We start from the raw sequence: 17,295 nt of genomic DNA, 5'->3' as shown, positions 1-17,295 counted from the left end.
TGTCCATTTGATTTTGTCCAGTCAGCTCTTTTTTTTGTGTCATTACATTGTGGACATCGACAGGTTCATAAGTTCAAGGAGCAGAATTAGTCCACTTGGCTCATCAAGTGTCCATATATGTCTGTGTGTCTGTGTCTTCCTGTGTATGCGTGTGTTGATTATGTGTTTTCGTGTGTATGTTATGTGTATGCGTGTGTGTATGTGTGTTGTCCGTGTGGGTTTAGTGTGTTATGTATGTGTTTGGCTGCCTACGTGTGTCTATGCGTTCTATGTGTCTGGGATATGTGCCCTGTGTGTGTGTTGTGTGTCTGTGGTATGTGCTATGTGTGAGTGTTGTGTGTGTGTGTGTGTGTGTCTGCGTGTGAGCTACCGTGCAGCGGGTGGGGTGAGGGATTGTGATCTCGGTGGGGAGTGGGTAACTGTTGGCCACTTGTCCCTGCACCCTGGATCAGACCCTTCCCACTTCCCACGGATTTCCGAGGCAGAGCGCGACCCCGGCAGGTTACGCTAGGGCGATTCTTTAGGGAAGGGCCCATTCATTCATGCTTGGCTCCGGGTGGAGAGCGGCTCCAATTACCCGCAGTCAGCCCGGGATGAGCTTGTCGTCTCGGTGCGAGTCCCTGCGGCTCCCAGTGTAAGCTGCAAGCGTGGTGAGTGAAGCGGCCGCGAACAGGCGACTCTAACACCCGGGACGTCCAGCAAACCGCAGCAAGGTGGGTTCAGTGGCCAGTTCCCAACTCTCTCTCTCACTCGGGGGCCACGTTAAAGCGCCCGCGGAAACTTGTAGACAGACGGAAAATGCTGGAGTAACTCAGCGGGACAGGCAGCATCTCTGGAGAGAAGGAATGGGCGACGACTCGGGTCGAGACCCTTCTTCAGACTGAGTCAGGGGCGAGGGAAACTAGAGGTATAGACGGTGATATAGAGCAGAGGAATGACAGATATGAACGTTGCGCTGAGTTTAAAACTTTGATCGGGAAATAGTTGAGATGTGGGTTTGGTAAACTCTGGGACTTGCAAGTTGAGTGAGAGCTGATGTCATATTTAAGGCTTTGAGAAGTCCGCATGGTCTCCTCGTCTCCGGGCTGGGAATAGCCCAGGGACAGAGCCCAGGCTGGCTGCCCCGGGCCCGGCTATCAGCCCTTATGGGGAAATTCAATCGCCTGCCTTTAGTAACTGCCAAGTTGTTTCAAGGAACAGAAGGCGGCGGGCACTAGCTGCGAACGGGCGATGGTTTGAAACTGGGGTGAGCTGGGGTCCGGGAGATTTTCTGGTGTCCTCTCGAATTTATGTTCGGCCACGGAATGTTTGGGTGTGACTCCATCTACCCTCCCCACTCACTCACCTTGCCCCCCTCACACCATCCCCTCCCCACCTCTCCCGCTCATCGTCTCTCCCACCCCTTCCCATCTTCTCCCACCACCCCTCCCCCACCTCCATCCCCGGCCACACACCCCCCCCCCCCCCACCCCTCCTCTCCCACCACCTCTCCACCCCATCCTCCCCACTCTCCCCATCAACCCCAGCCCTGCAATTGCCCAAGTCTGCCCCATTCACGAGGACAAATCCAACCTAATTGTCGCTCAGTCTGCTCCCAATTATTGGCAAAGTCTGAGCAATTACCTGCTCATCGATGCCCGGTTCGAGTCGAACCAGGACCGTTGCGCTTGGCTTGGAGCAGACTTGGACCAAAGCGTTGGACCACAGAGATGAGAGTAACTGGCCCTGACATTGGGGCAGCATTTGACAGAGCGTAGGATCAAGGGGCCATGGTAAAAGCGAAGTCAATGGGCATCAACGGGGCGACACCCCCAATAGATGGAGTCATTATTTACAAACAGGAAGATGTTTGTGGTTGTTGGAGGTCCATCACACCAGACCCAGGACATCACTGCAGGAGTTCTTCAGCGATGTATCCCAGACCCAGCCATCATCAGCTGTTCCATCAGTAACTTTCGTTCCATCATCAGATCAGAGTGGAGGTTCACAACTCCACCTCATCTACTGGTCGAGTGGATCAGTTGTTTCACCACTGTACTCATGGGGAACAAAATACTCTGCAGAATATGACGCCAATTTACTCAGTAAACAGTCGATTGAAAGGGCAAGTGAAATGGTGGGAGATTGCAACAGCTCCTCCCAGAAAAAGCGGTGCAATTCTCCCAGAAAGATGCAGTGAGCGGAGGATAGTCACCTGTAAACAATGTGCATGCAGTCTCACCCGCAGCAGACTGTTCACCAAGCTCAAATGCATGGAACTACCTGCCGTTTTATGACTTTGAGTTTGATTTATAGCGAAGCCCAGGTGAAGAATTGAGGCCTGTTGTCTGACACATCTGGTGAATCTATGGAATTCATTGCCACAGGCGGCTGTGGAGGCCAATATTGATCGTTTCTAAAGGCGTCAAAGGTTACGGGGGGAAGGCAGGAGAATGGGACTGAGAGGGGATAAATAGATCAGCCATGATTGAATGGTAGAGTAGACACGATGGGCCGAATGGCCTAATTCGGTTTAGTTTAGATATACAGCGCGGAAACAGGCCCTTCGGCCCACGCCGACCAGCGATCCCCGCACGCCAATAACGCACAAGGCCAATTAATCTACAAACCTGTACGTCTTTGGAGTGTGGGAGGAAACCAGAGCTCCCGGAGAAAACCCACGCAGGTCACGGGGAGAACGTACAAACTCCGTACAGACAGCACCGGTAGTCAGGATCGAACCCGGGTCTCTGGCGCTGTAAGTCTACCGCTGGGCATTGAGTCTGCTTCTATGTCTTATGGTATGATGGTCTTAGGGACATTAACAAGGTTGAAACTGGCAGGTGGGCCTCGTAGTGTTGGAGGAAGCAAGAAGACTAAAGGAGGTGGGAAACTGGATAGATTTGAGGTCCTGTCACCCACTGCAGCCTAGTCCAGTGAGGAGATGAGACGAGGCAGAAGCAGCGAGGTGCCATGTTTGAGAACGGCGTAGGATTCCAGTGCAGTTTCTTTTCTATTTATAGCGAGCTCATGCATCTCTTTCTGGGCCCAGATAGTTCTGGAGTGAAACAGTTGCTGGAACTCCCCTCCCCCACCATCGGCTACTGTCCCACCGCAGAACCTCATACACAGGCAGTCCAATGTCCAATTGAGAGAAGTAGACGGAGAGAGACATGGCAGGGGAGGGAGGCTGTGGTCAGATCTCTGAGAAAATGGTTCTTGTGATACGGGCCCTCTGAGTTTCAGTTGAGTTTATTGTCATATTTACCGAGGTACAGTGAAAAGCTTTTGTTGCGTGCTAATTGTGCTTTATGCAGGGCACAGACAGTCTGAAGAGTGTGGTGGGCCTTTGGTTTAAGATAGGAGAGCAACGTGTGATGATACATGATGCACAATAATGCTCTGAAAATCAATTTGCATTAAATTCTGGGACTTGTAAGCTGTCCAAAACACAAAGTGCTGGAGGAACTCAGTAGGTCAGGCAGCATCTGTGGTGGGAAATGGATCAGTGATGTTTTGGGTCAGGTCCCTTCTTCAGACAGGTCCAGACCTGATCCTTCTCTTGGGTCCTGACTTGAAACGTTTTAGGTTATTTTCCCTCCCCAGATGCTGCCCGGCCCGTTGAGTTGCGTTTGCACTTTGCTCAAAATTCCAGCATCCGCAGGTTCTTTTGTCTCAGCTTATGCCGGAACCATGTAGAGCAGTACATTGCTGCGGCCTCACGGCATCAGTGGCCTGGGTTCGATCCTGACCTCGGGTGCTGTCTGTGTGCAAGTTTTTCCTGTGATCGCGTGGGTTTCCTCCGGGTGCTCCGGTTTCCTCCTGCATCCCAAAGACGTGAAGATAGGTGAGTTAACTGGTCGCTGTGGATAGCCCTCGAATATATGGGTGAAGGGTAGAATCTGGGGCGAGTGGAAGGGAATGTGGGAAGAAGAAAATGGGATCAGTGTAAATGGGTGGTTGATGGTCAGCACGGACTCGGTGGGCCGAAAGGCCTGTTTCGGTGCTGTATGAGCCCATGGCCCGATCGATAGATGAAAGGGCAGAGAGATGTACAGCCAGGTTTAAAGGGCGACTGACTGTCAGTGGAGAGCAGGGAGCTGAAAGACAATGAGGAATTGACCAGTCTGAAGAAGGGTCTCAAACCGAAACGTCACCCATTCCTTCTCTCCAGAGATGCTGCCTGTCCCGCTGATTTACTCCAGCATTTTGTGTCTACCTTTGATTTAAACCAGCATCTGCAGTTCCTTCCTACACATGAGGAATTGAATGTCGGCGCATATCAGTGTGGCACAATGTGGGTGCTCCACTCGAGCCAGCCCTTGGCCGGAGAGCAGCTGAGGCAAAGCCCCAGACAGATGTTTACAAAGCTTTAAAGCTTCAGATTTGGGTTTGATATACAAAAGTATCGTTAGATTCAGAGGTGGACAGCTGCGTGGTGTGGAGTTGGTGATCAGCCCTGAATTCACTGAATGGCTGATCAAATGAAATAGTCTGAATATCCTCCTGCTGCGGTTAATGCTCCAGTCCTTCCCTTCCTCTCCCCCTCCCCTGCCTCAAACCATCTCTCCCTCCATCTCTCCCTCCCTCCCAGGACTCTCACGCTGGAGCCAAGATGACCTTTGCTTGAGCTCAACCTTGGGCTGGGGCGACGGCAAAGAAAGCCAGAACCCGCCTTCATCAGAGGTTCAACTCTCTGAAACCTCTAACTCCAGTACATATTGTCAGTTGTTTCCAGGTTAACACTTCTTGCTGCAAAGTGCAGCAGGGCTACATTGTAAAGATCTAATTTGATGTGAGATTGCCACAGAACACGTTCTGGAGATCCCGATGGGCTCCACCTAACCGATGGCCCCAATTTGTTCTCTTCTAGAGCAAAACACAAATTGCTGGAGGAACTCAGTGGGGGGCAGGCAGCATCTGTGGAAAGAATAGAGAGGCGTTTTGGGTCGAGACCCTTCCTTAGACTGATTCTGATCATCTGAAACTGAGTTCCTCCAGCACTTTGCACTTTTCTCAAGATTCCGGCATCTGCATTTTCTTGTATTATCTTCCATATCTTTCTTGCCTGCTCATGTTTAGTGAATGTGTGGCTCACCTGATAACTTGATACTTGCTAAATCACCCGATCCAGGCCCATTGCCAATAACAACAGATGATTTTGCTGCAGGCCATTGGCTTGTGTCCCACAGATGTTATCATCCTTGCATGCTCACCTTCCCAGCTCTGTAATCAACTTGCTCTGAAGCCAATTTTACCAACAATGGACAAGAGAGAAGGTGCTTTACCTTGCGCATGTTAGATCTTTTAATGATATTAGGTTTGTCCAGCACTCCTCGTATTTCATTTCCTTATACTGTATCCATCATGTTTATGTATATCCCATTCCCCCACATTTCCCAATAACGAATGCTCTCCCAACAGTCCCATCAATTTATCCTACGGCAGCACAGTGGCGCGGCGGAAGAGTTGCTGCCTCACAGCGCCAGAGGCCCGGGTTTGATCCTAACTATGGGTGCTGTCTGTATGGAGTTTGTACATTCTCCCTGTGACTGCATGGGTTTTTTCCAAGATCTTCGGTTTCATCTCACACTCCAAAGACGTACAGGTTTGTAGGTTAATTGGCTTCAGTTGTACCTAGTGTGTAGGATAGTGCTAGTGTACGGGGATTGCTGGTCAGCGCAGACTCAGTGGGCCAAAGGGCCTGTGTCCGCTCTGTATCTCTAAACTGAACGAAACAAAACCATCAATTCAATACATCCTCTTACAACAGGTCAACACCACTCAGGGTTCCCCTTCAAACAATGCACCTATGTTGTGTTGGCGAGGCTGTTACACTGGGCCTAGTCCTACAGTGACCAGAGGTGACTGTGGTCCTCCCCACAGAGCCTTGGCATTGGCTGCACCGAGCTTCAGTGTGTCCCTCAGCACGTACTCTTGCAGTCTGCAGCGGGCCAGTCGGCAATATTCCCCCACAGTCATCTCGTTCTGCTGGAAGGCCAGCAAGCTTCATGAAGACAAAACTATGCCTTTCACCAGTCGATGATATTCCAGAATCTGTCCAATGTTCATACAATTCGAAACCTAATTCCAGTTGGTGTAGAGACCTGTTGTAGATCACCAAACATCTCCATTCTGGGATGCATGCTCCTGGGAAACTCGAGTGATTCTGAAACGTTGTCCCATTGATCATTTCTATGGCTGATGTCACAAGATGCTGTGTCAAAGTTGGGATTGCTTTTGGAAGAGAGTTGCTCACAAACGGGTGGACGGGATTCATTTGTTATTTCTGACCAATTTTCCCTTCGATTTCGTGAAGCAATTTTATTCCTTTTCTTTCCATCCAGAATGACAGAGAAAGAGGCGTTGAATGATTCCAACTCTCCGCAGCACGATGAAAAACCTGGATCTCCGGTAAAGTTGGCCGTGTTGTCTTGTTGAGCTGATACCACGCTGTTTGTGGGAGCAGAGAGAGAGACTGGCTCCTATTCACGGAGATGTGGTGTTGAGGAGCTGAGTGATCAGAGTGTACTTGGGTGGAATGGGTCTATTTGGAAGATGAAACTAAATTTCTCCTTCCTTCCTCCAAAGATGTGATCCAGTGAAAGATACTACAATGAATAAATTATTATCAGACTTGTCTTTCCCTTGCAAAATGGCCTGGAATGTGGTCCCCCAACCTCCAGAGAATTCCAGACCAATGACATCAATGTTGACTCACAGTTGGTTGTCAACCTCTGATTTAAGATTTGAGATTGGGCGTTTACAAACCACTCTCGGGCAGCAGATCCATGAATCACCTGTAGAATGGTGCTGTGTTGGTTATTTTAGTCAGAGGTTTCTTGGCCAGCTCATGTGGGAGATTGTAAACTTCACGCCAGTGGCGAGGCTAAGGTTGGGCCGTATTGCAGGTTTGTCAGAAAATGGATGGTGTACACAACCAGTAAATGCAAAGGGATCCTGTGTGTGTTTATGGGCCAGTATAATGTCTCCTACCAAAGGAAGACAGATACTCAACAAGTATAGAGGTGAAAGGTTATTGGAAGTAGATGGGAATGCAGTGCCGAGGTTACAATCAGATTTTAGTTTACTTCAGAGATACAGCATGGAAGCAGGTCCTTCAGCCCATCAGGTCCACGGCAACCATCGATCATCTATTGACTAGTTCTATGTTATCCGACTTTCTCATCCATTCTCTACACACCAGGGGCAGTTTACACAGAGCCAATTAATCTATAAACCTGCGCATCTTTGGGATGTGGGACGAAACCGGATCAGCCAGAGGAAACCCATGCGGTCACAGTGAGAACGTGCAAACGCCACAGGCAGACTGCACCCGAGGTCAGGATCGAACCAGGATTTCTCTGATGCTGTGACCACCTCTAATCAGCCTGGTTTTCTTTACATCATCAACCTTGCTCTTTATTACTATCTATATTGTTTGGTTGTACAGGTTGTGGGTTTAGGAAGTGAGTAACTGCCTTGCAGTTTGCAGTGGAGGGAATGAATCTTTAGGTGGCTGATGGGGAGGCAATGTGGGCTGCTTTGTTCTGTGTCGAGTTTCTCGGGAATTGTTGGGGCTGCCTTCATCCAAGCAAGTGGAGAGTTTTGCATCATGGTGGTGCAGCGGTGGAGCCAATGCCTAAACGCCAGAGACCCAGGTTCGATCCTGACTATGGGGGCTGTCTGTACGAAGTTTGTACGTTCTCCCCGTGACCTGCACGGGTTTTTTCCGTGATCCCCGGTTTCCTCCCACACTCCAAAGACGTACAGGTTTGAAGGCTAATTTACTTGATATAATTGTAAATTGTCCCTGGTGTGTGCAGGATAATGTTAGTGTGCGGGGATCGCTGTTCGGCATGGATCGGTGGGCTGAGGGGCCTGTTTCCATGCTGTGTCTCTAAACCAAACTCCTGACCTGTGCCTTGTAGATGGTGCAAAGGGTTTGGGGTGCCAGGAGGTGAGTCACACACCATGCGATACCCAGCCTCCGACCTAGTTTTGTAGCCACATTGTTTATTTTTATGTGCCTAGCCCGTTGCATACTTGGTGATGGTAATACTAGTGATCGTCAAATGTGGGTGGTTAGACTCTGCCTTGTTGGCATGAATGTTATTTATCACTTATCAGCCCATCTATGAATATTCCCTGGATCGTGCTACACACGGGCATGAGTATCCCGTGCCTGAATACTGTCTAGGATGAGTCTGAGGAGTTGTGAGTGAAACTGAGCATTATACACTCACCAGTGGCCATCCCCACTACTGAGCTGATGATGGAAGGAAGGTCACTGATGGAACAGCTGAAGATGGCTGGGCCCAGGACACTGTCCTGAGGAACTCCTGCAGTGAGGTCCTGGGGCTGGGATGATGGACCTCTAATAACTACAACCACCTTCCTCTGTGAGGTAACTCCCACCGAAGTAGACTTCAGAGTCACCAGGGGTCCTTGATCCCACACTCGGTCACATTTGCATTCTGCCCTGTGGTCCAAGTGTAGTCCATGGCTATCATGAGGGTGCATCAAAACCAGCATTCGTGAGCAGGTGAGTGGTGAGCGGGTGATTGTGGGCAGGTGAGTGGTGAGCAGGTGATTGTGAGTGGGTGAATGGTGAGCGGGTGAATGGTGAGCGGGTGAGTGGTGAGCGGGTGATTGTGAGCAGGTGATTGTGAGCAGGTGATCAGTTCGTGGGTGACTGCTGAGCTCACTGCCGATGCCACCTTCCGCCACTGTCCATCACTCCATCAGTGTGAGTCTGACTGGGCAGGTGGATCAGATACGTCCTGTGCTCTCTCAATGGGACACGCCTGGGCAAATCGCCACATGACCGGGTACAGGGCGATCTGTTTTCACTCGATGAACAATAGACTGGGCAGTGGGAGCTGTGTGCAGGAGCATCTTGGGCAGGTTCCCACTCTGCTGGAGCTCAGAAACATCATGTTGTTCCAAGGAGGAAGAAGAATGTCAGGTCAGACACTGCCACAGACACAAAGGTGTGGGGAGATGTGTGAGTGTGGGGAAAGAGAGGGGTGTTTGTGTGTGGGGAAAGAGAGGTGTGAGAGTGTGGGGACGTGTGTGTGTGGGGGGGAGAGAGGGGTGTGAGTGTGGGGGGGGGGGGAGAGAAGGGTGTGAGTGTGTGTGGGGGGGAGTGAAGGGTGTGTGTGTGTGTGTGTGTGTGTGGGGGGAGAGAAGGGTGTGAGAATGTGTGTGTGTGTGGGGGGGGAGAGAAGGGTGTGTGTGTGTGTGTGTGGGGGGTAAGAGAAGGGTGTGGGTGTGTGTGGGGGGGGAGAGGGGGGGGGGGGGTGGGGGGGGGGGGGAGGGGGGGGGGGGGGGGGGGGGGGGGGGGGTGGGGGGGGGGGGGGGGGGGGGGGGGGGGGGGGGGGGGGGGGGGGGGGGGGGGGGGGGGGGGGGGGGTGGGGGGGGGGGGGGGGGGGGGGGGGGGGGGGGGGGGGGGGGGGGGGGTGGGGGGGGGGGGGGTGGGGGGGGGGGGGGGAGGGGGGGGGGGGGGTGGGGGGGGGGGGGGGGGGGGTGGGGGGGGGGGGGGGTGGGGGGGGGTGGGGGGGGTGGGGGGGGGGGGGGGGGTGGGGGGGGTGGGGGGGGGGGGGGGGTGGGGGGGGGGGGTGGGGGGGTGGGGTGGGGGGGGGGGGGGGGGGGGTGGGGGGGGGGGGGGGGGGTGGGTGGGGGGGGGGGTGGGGGGGGGGGGGGGGGGGGGTGGGGGGGGGGGGGGGGGGGGGGGGGGGGGGGGTGGGGGGGGGGGTGGTGGGGGGGGGGGGGGGGGTGGGGGGGGGGGGGGGTGGGGGGTGGGGGGGGGGGGGGGTGGGGGGGGGGGGGGGGGGGTGGGGGGGGGGGTGGGGGGGGGGGGGGTGGGGGGGGGGGGTGGGGGTGGGGGGGTGGGGGGGGGGGGGGGGGGGGGGGGGGGGGGGGGGGGGGGGGGGGTGGGTGGGGGGGGGGGGTGGGGGGGGGTGGGGGGGGGGGGGGGGGTGGGGGGTGGGGGGGGGGGTGGGGGGTGGGGGGGGGGGGGGGGGGGGGGGGGGGGGGGGGGGTGGGGGGGGGGGGTGGGGGGGGGGGGGGGGGGGGGTGGGGGGGGGGGGGGGTGGGGGTGGGGGGGTGGGGGGGGGGGGTGGGGGGGTGGGGGGGGGGGGGGGTGTGGGGTGGGGGGGGGGGTGGGGGGGGGGGGGGGGGGGGTGGGGGGGGGGGTGGGGGGGTGGGGGGGGGTGGGGTGGGGGGGGGGGGTGGGGGGGTGGGGTGGGGGGGGTGGGGGGGGTGGGTGTGGGGGGGGGGGTGGGGGGGGGGGGTGGGGGGGGTGGGGGGGGGGGGGGGGTGGGGGGGGGGTGGGGGGGGGGGGGTGGGGGGGTGGGGTGGGGGGGGGGTGGGGGGGGTGGGGGGGGGGGGGGGGGGGGGGGGGGGGGTGGGGGGGGGGGGGGGGGGGTGGGGGGGGGGGGGGGTGGGGGGGGGGGGGGAGAAGGGTGGTTGTGTGGTGGGGGGAGGAGAGAAGGGTGTGTGGGTGTGGGGGGGGGGAGAGGGTGTGTGTGGGTGGGGGGGGGGGAGGAGAAGGAAGTGGGTGTGTGTGGGGGGGGGGGAGAGAAGGGGTGTGGGTGTGGGGGGGGGGGAGAAGGGTGGTGTGTGTGGGTGGGGGGGGGGGAGAAGGGTGTGTTGTGTGTGTGGGGGGGGGGGAGAGAAGGGTGTGTGTGCTGTGGGGGGGGGGGAGAAGGGTGTGTGTGTGTGGGGGGGGGGAGAGAAGGGTGTGTGTGTGTGGGGGGGGGGGAGAAGGGTGTGTGTGTGTGTGGGGGGGGGGAGAAGGGTGTGTGGGGGGGGGGGGGGAGAGAAGGGTGTGTGTGGGGGGGGGGGAGAAGGGTGTGTGGGGGGGGGGGGGGGAGAGAAGGGTGTGTGTGTGGGGGGGGGGGGAGAGAAGGTTGTGAGAGTGTGTGTGTGTGGGGGGGGGGGGAGAGAGAAGGGGTGTGAGAGAGTGTGTGTGTGTGGGGGGGGTGAGAGGTGTAAGTGTGAGCGTGAGCTGCCATCTTTCTTTAGCAACCTACCTGTCCCTTGTCGGACATCCCGCGGTGTTTTGGCGTCGAGGGCAGTAGGTGAGGGCGGGTCGCGCCGCGCTGGGCCTCCCCTGCATGGAGGGTGAGCGGACAGCGGTCATCCCGCCCTCGGCGAGGCGTGTTTTGGCGGGAAGCGCGCGCGGCCCGGGGTCGCCCCTGAAGCGCCGCGCGCTGAGCCTTCCCGCCAAAACATGGCGGGATGTCCGGGGAGACGGAGGCCAGGGCCCCCAAAGTCATTCTGTTTTAGTCACGGCCGGTCAGTCTGTCCCTGTCCGTCACGCACACAATCCCTTTGTTGGTTATTTTTATCTTTTGGATTTGGTTGACGCGCCCTTTGAAGTGTCAGTGTTCGCAGCTCACTGAGTTAGCAGGGGGTGGGGATGGATGGATGGATGGGCGGGAGAGGAGGGTTGGGTCGGGGGCGGGATGGACACGGCAGCTCACTGGTCCACGGGGCCGTATATCTGGACTCCAGTCACCGGGAGCCACTCACATCCCCGGTGAGAACTCAGTGTCGCCCCCGGGATAGTCCTTGCTCGGGCCGGCCCACAGGCTGTGAGGGAAGGGAGGAAGGGAGGAAGGCAGCGGCAGCCCGGGTCACACAAGGCACCGAGACTGCATGGACCTCGCAACGCCATGAAAAGTGTGTTTCAGGTAAAACCATGAGGGGGAGCGGACACGAGGAACTGCAGGTGCCGGACACTTGAGTGCTGGAGGAACTCAGCGGGTCGGGCAGCATCTATGAAGGGAATAGACAGACGACGTTTCGGGTCGGGACCCTTCTTCAGTCTGTCTCCAGTGCTGAGTGAGTTCCTCCAGGACTTTGTGGTTTGCTCAGCGCTCGCGGGCTGTTGAGACTGTGAGGGGAGAGGGACGCGAAGTTTTGTCTTTTTAGGAATTGGCGCAGGGAGAGGGGCCGAATGGCAGCCTGTGCGGGAAGATTATGTGGAAGCAAAGTGGTTCCAGTGTTGTTTACACGGTGTCGCTGTCTCCCCGTCCTCCATGCCTTGCATCCCATCTGCATTCCACTTGGTTCCCTCTGGAAGGGGTGACTGAGCTTCTGCACATTCTTTGCAATTCAGAGTTTGTAGGAAGGAATTGGAGAAATATGTTGGTTTAAACCGAAGATAGACACAAAGTGCTGGAGTAACTCAGCGGGACAGGCAGCATCTCTGGAGAGTAGGAATGGGTGACGTTTCGGGTCGAGACCCTTCAGACTGAGAGTCAGGGGAGAGGGAAACGAGAGATATAGATCATATAGGTGATGTAGAGAGATATAGAACACATGAATGAAATATATGCAAAAAAGCAACAATGATAAAGGCAAACAATAGCCTGTTTCCTTTATCATCGTTACTTTTTGGCATATCTTTCATTCATTTGTTCTACATCTCCGTCTATATCTCTCGTTTCCCTTTTCCCCTGACTACAATCTACAATTCAGAATGTTAGTCTCACTTGGAAGAATTTTTCATTTCATCCGTCATTTATCGCAATTCTGGGCATCATCTTGCCCTTAACTTGTTCTTACAGAGGTGCTATTGGCAAAGCCCACTGAGGGAAGTGGAATATCACAGTCAACAAAGGCTTCAACCCAAGCAAACTTACTGAGTCTCTGCACACTTGTCACATTGGAATGTCTCTTGCCAATAGAGAGATGAACAAGCAGCTGTAATGTGTTACATCAAGGTCTTCCCTCATCAATGAACTGTAACAAAGACAGTGTTATAACAGCTTCTTAAAGTGAATGTCCATGTTGGAAAGAGTGTTACACCAAGTGTGTGTAACCGTGTTAATACAGTCTTACACTGAGTATGTTAAGAGTCAAGAGTGTTTTATAGTCATATGTCCCAGATAGAACAACAAAACTGTTATTTTATAAGTCTTATGCTTTGTGTGTAACAGAGTTATTGCAGTCTTACACTGAGTGTGTGTGCAATAGTGAGTTCTGTCTTACACAATGTGTGTAACAGAGTGTTATAACAGTCTTACTCTGGGCAGACAGTTGTAACGGAGTCTTATCATGAATGTGTGTGTGTGGCAGTGTTATAACAGATTTACAGGAACATACCCCCCAAATACCATTCACATGTCTCCTGCCCCACGTGGGGTGTTTAACACTCTTGTCCATCGCTTCACCACCATCGTACGCTTATCGCTCCATCCCTCACCCACATGTCATTCGGTCATCTGTCAGTGCCGTTCCTGCCAGCTGACAGACAGAGACTGAAACACGGATCACCAATGAAGAGCGGAATACAGCAGTGGTCTAAGGAGCCCAAGGGTCTGCTTCAGTTCTGCCTCAAGCCAGTGGATTGGAGCATATTGAAGAACACTTCATCTCTATCTAAATCCTGGAATTCCTTCTCCAGCAGTGCCGTGGGAGCACCTTCACCAGAAGGACTGCAACGGTTCAAGTAAGCGGCTCACCCCCACCTTTTCAAAGTTAATTAGTGATGGGCAATAAATGCAGGACTTGCTGGTGATGCTCACATTTCCAAAACATAAATAATATTCTGAGATTGCTGTCAGATCTCTGTGCCATGTGTTCCTGTATCAGTAAATGGTGATCTTCCATTGCACAGTCTCACAAGGAAAGGGTTATATCTTGCATTAGATCACTCTTTGAATGTAATGAATCGCTCAAAGAGTTTTTTAGGAGAACAAATACAAATCTGCATGATCACAAACACAATACCTCAACAACTGGAAATCCGCAACTGCTTGATACTTCATAATGTATATCACCTCATCTTACTGACCTTTGTATGATTAAGCATTGTTTAATTCCCAGTTACATGATATTCCTTTATATAGAAAATAAAAGTGCAAAAACTAATACTAGGTATGAGGTGCAACAGAGATAGATTAAGATCCTTACACTAAGTATGGGCATAACAGAGTGTTGCAACAGGTGAGTGAATCAATAAGAGTATAATACAGTGTACAGAGAGTGTTACAACAGTCCTAAACTGTGCAGGAAGGAACTGCAGATGCTGCTTTACACCAAAGATAGACACAAAAAGCTGGAGTAACTCAGCGGGTCGGGCAGTATCACTGGAGAAAAGGAATAGGTGATTGGTTGGGTCGAGACCCTTCTTCAAACTGTTTTCTTCAGAATGGTCCTTTTCTTGCCACCGGACAAGGAAGGAACTCAATACGTCGTAGATCAGAGAAACTCACTGAAGCAAGTTATATCATTCCTCACTTTTTTTTTCCACAAGGTATTTTATTATATGTCTGAAAAGCACTTTGGGATTGTACTGAAGAGATTGAAAGATGCTCGGGAAGCATGTCTTCTTTCCTGCTGGTAACCTATTCAATAAAATAAGCAGCAATTTTTATTTAGAATTGTAATTCCACGGGAAAAATAAATCACACAGGTTCTAAAATAAAATTTCACAGGATAGTTCTGTCTGTTGGAATAGTTGAGACAGCTCCCAATGCCAGGAATGGATATCCTTCCTGAGCTTCTTAATTGCAAGTAGCATTCACACCATGTAGTCTGAATCACTGGGTCTAAATTATGGAACTCCCACCTCGACAGCGCTGTGGGAGCACCTTCACCAGAAGGACTTCAAGGAGGCAGCTTACCCCCACCTTAAGGGATAGTTAGGGATGTGTAATAAATGTGTAGGAAGGAAATGCAGATGCTGGTAAGTACTGGGTAACTCAGCGGGCCGGGCAGCATCTCTGGAGAGAAGGAATGTTTCAGGTCGAGACCCTTCTTCAGATGGAGAGTCTGGGAAGAGGGAAAGTGGACTCTCAGTCTGAAGAAGGGTCTCGACCTGAAACGTCACCCATTCCTTCTCTCTAGAGATGCTGCCTGGCCCACTGAGTTACTCCAGCATTTTGTGTCTATCTATAGGTAATAGACGCTGCCAGCGATGCCCAGATCCGAAAAGTAATTGAAATAATAAAACCCTTCAACAGCAAAGGTGTGGCGAAGCCCAGGGCATTGTTTGTAAACAGGGGGTCTTTGATGCTATGGTCTGGCTCTCCTGTGGAGACGGCCTTTTTCTTCTTTTACTGTGGAATTGGGGGGGGGGGGGGAGGGGAAACCATGTTCAGTGAACGTAATTCCATAAGACACTTGTTTCTAAGCTAACCCACGTACGTGTGACTTTAAAATATCTGGACTGACGAGATGTTTTCCTCCCTGCGCTGATATCTGCAGGGAAGGGGATTTAAAATGGGGCGATCAATGTGCCAGGGTGTCTGAGCAGTTCCAGGGTTGATGATTAATCTATTTACTGCTGGGAGGCAACCAGTCAGTTTAAAAAAAAAAAAATGTTATTCACTGGAGATGGGAAAAAGAGTATATGAACGGATGAGTTAGAATAGAAGAATGATTTGTCTTACGGGAATGTGACCCTGACTAAATATTTTAACTCGTAGGGTTTACAGCCCACCAGGTCCATGATGATCTTTGTGCCCATCTATACTAATCCTATTTACGCACATGGGTCTGTATTCCACCAAGCCATGTCTATTTATATGTCTGTCCAAATGCCTCTCAAACGTACTGATTGTATCTGATTTCACCACTGACAGCGAGTTCCAGATATCAATCACTCTGTTTTTAACAAACCTACCCCTCAGATCCCCTTTTCAACTCCTTCCTCTCACCTTAAACCTATGCCCCCTTGTTGATACCCCTGTTGTGGGACAATAGAAATTCTAGACAGGACAGGTCCTCGGCCCACAATGTCTGTGCTGAACATTGTGCCCACACGTGATCCATGTCCCTCCATTCTCTGCTATCTAAACGCCTCTTAAATGCCAACATATCTGTTGTGTTGCTGCAAGTAAGAATTTGATTGTTCTGTTTCGGGACATATGACAATAAAACACTCGTAACTCTTGACTATCGTATCTGCCTCCATCACCACCCGTGGCATCACTTTCCAGGCACCCACCACTCTGTGTTTTAAAAAAATGTGCCCCGTACTTCTCCTTTAAACTTTGCCCCTCTCACCTTAAAGCTATGCCATCCATTCTTTGACATCTCCACCCTGGGGGAAATGGTTCTGACTGTTTATCCTATGTATGCCCCTGATAAATTTATAAACTTCCATCAGGTCACTTCTCCATCTCCACTCCAGGGAAAACAAGCCCAAAGTATCCAATCTCCCCCCATAACTATAGACCCCCAAACCAGGCAATGTCCTGGTGAATCTCCTCTGCACTCTCTCCAGTGCAAACACATCCAGTGCCCTTGCCTTACAGCGCCAGAGACCCGGGTTCAATCCCGTGCTGTCTGTGTGGAGTTTGCACGTTCTCAATGTGGCTTGGTGGGACCAGGTGCTCCGGTCTCCTCTCACATCCAAAACGCATGCGAGTTTGTAGGTTAACTGACTGCCCAGGAGATTTCAATGTGATTGTTAGGTCGTAAATCTCCTGTGGGCAGGGCATTGTATATCTTGGAATTCCATCCTTCTGACTTCCGCCGTCTTTCCCTTAGGTCCAGAAACTGAAGTCAATCTTTCAGAAGAAACAGAAAGAAACCAGCAAAGAAGAGATTCTTCCTCAGCAGCTGAATGGCGAAATTGTGAACACAGGGGGAGGGGTGGTCTACTATTACTACGATGATGACGATGACGAGGAGGAAGTGAAGGAGGAGTTGCCGCCACCAGAGCCCCCCAGGCCTGTTAACGACAAGCCCCACAAGTTCAAGGACCACTACTTCAAGAAGCCAAAGTTCTGCGATGTGTGCGCACGGATGATTGTCCGTAAGTGGGTCATCTAGTTATAGTTTAGAGATACAGTGTGGAAACAAGCCCTTCGGCCCATCGAGTCAGCACTGACACTAACACTATCCTACACGCACTAGGGACAATTTACATTTATACCAAGCCAATTAACCTACACACCTGTACGTCTTTGGAGTGTGAGAGGAAACCAGAGCCCCCCGGAGAAAACCCACGCAGGTCACGGGGAGAAGTTCAAACACCGTACAGACAGCACCCGTAGTCTGGAACAAACCCCGGTCTCTGGCGGTGAGAGGCAGCAACTCTACTGCTGCGCCACCATGCTGCCTTCTCTGCGTTCCTGGCAGGGTCGGGGCTGGTGGAAGAGAGGAGGATGGAGGGGGCTGATGTGGCAAACTGAACTGAGGTATTAAGTCTGTCTGGTCAGTGTGTCCCAGAGTTCAGGGCGAAGGTGCGTGGTGAGGACTTGCACCAGCTCCGCTGAGGCGTGGTGTGGCGTGTCCCTAACTGGTGTCTTCCCTCACAAAATATGCTCCATCCTTTACACGACTCGCAGGTCT

At 52.9% G+C, this 17,295-nt stretch overlaps 1 protein-coding gene across 3 annotated transcripts in view; it reads left to right on the top strand.

Annotated features, from left to right (window-relative positions):
* Positions 1-521: 521 nt before the first annotated feature.
* Positions 522-17,295, top strand: part of stac3 (SH3 and cysteine rich domain 3) — a 31,864-nt gene continuing 15,090 nt past the window's right edge. The window contains exons 1-3 of one of the 3 annotated variants that reach the window (XM_033015542.1): positions 522-713; positions 6,327-6,393; positions 16,489-16,756. In XM_033015542.1, the coding sequence (XP_032871433.1) occupies positions 6,328-6,393; positions 16,489-16,756 (334 nt within the window). In that variant the 5' untranslated portion in view covers positions 522-713; position 6,327. Of the gene's footprint in view, positions 714-4,699; positions 4,718-6,326; positions 6,394-11,528; positions 11,679-16,488; positions 16,757-17,295 lie in introns of those variants that run through there. The other 2 variants (XM_033015543.1, XM_033015544.1) reach the window with 2 other exon arrangements.

This window comes from Amblyraja radiata, chromosome 46 (assembly GCF_010909765.2).
Source record: "Amblyraja radiata isolate CabotCenter1 chromosome 46, sAmbRad1.1.pri, whole genome shotgun sequence".
NCBI classification, from domain to species: Eukaryota; Metazoa; Chordata; class Chondrichthyes; order Rajiformes; family Rajidae; genus Amblyraja; species Amblyraja radiata.
Note: the sequence above shows the minus strand (reverse complement) of the source record. Positions and strands in the feature narration are given on the sequence as shown.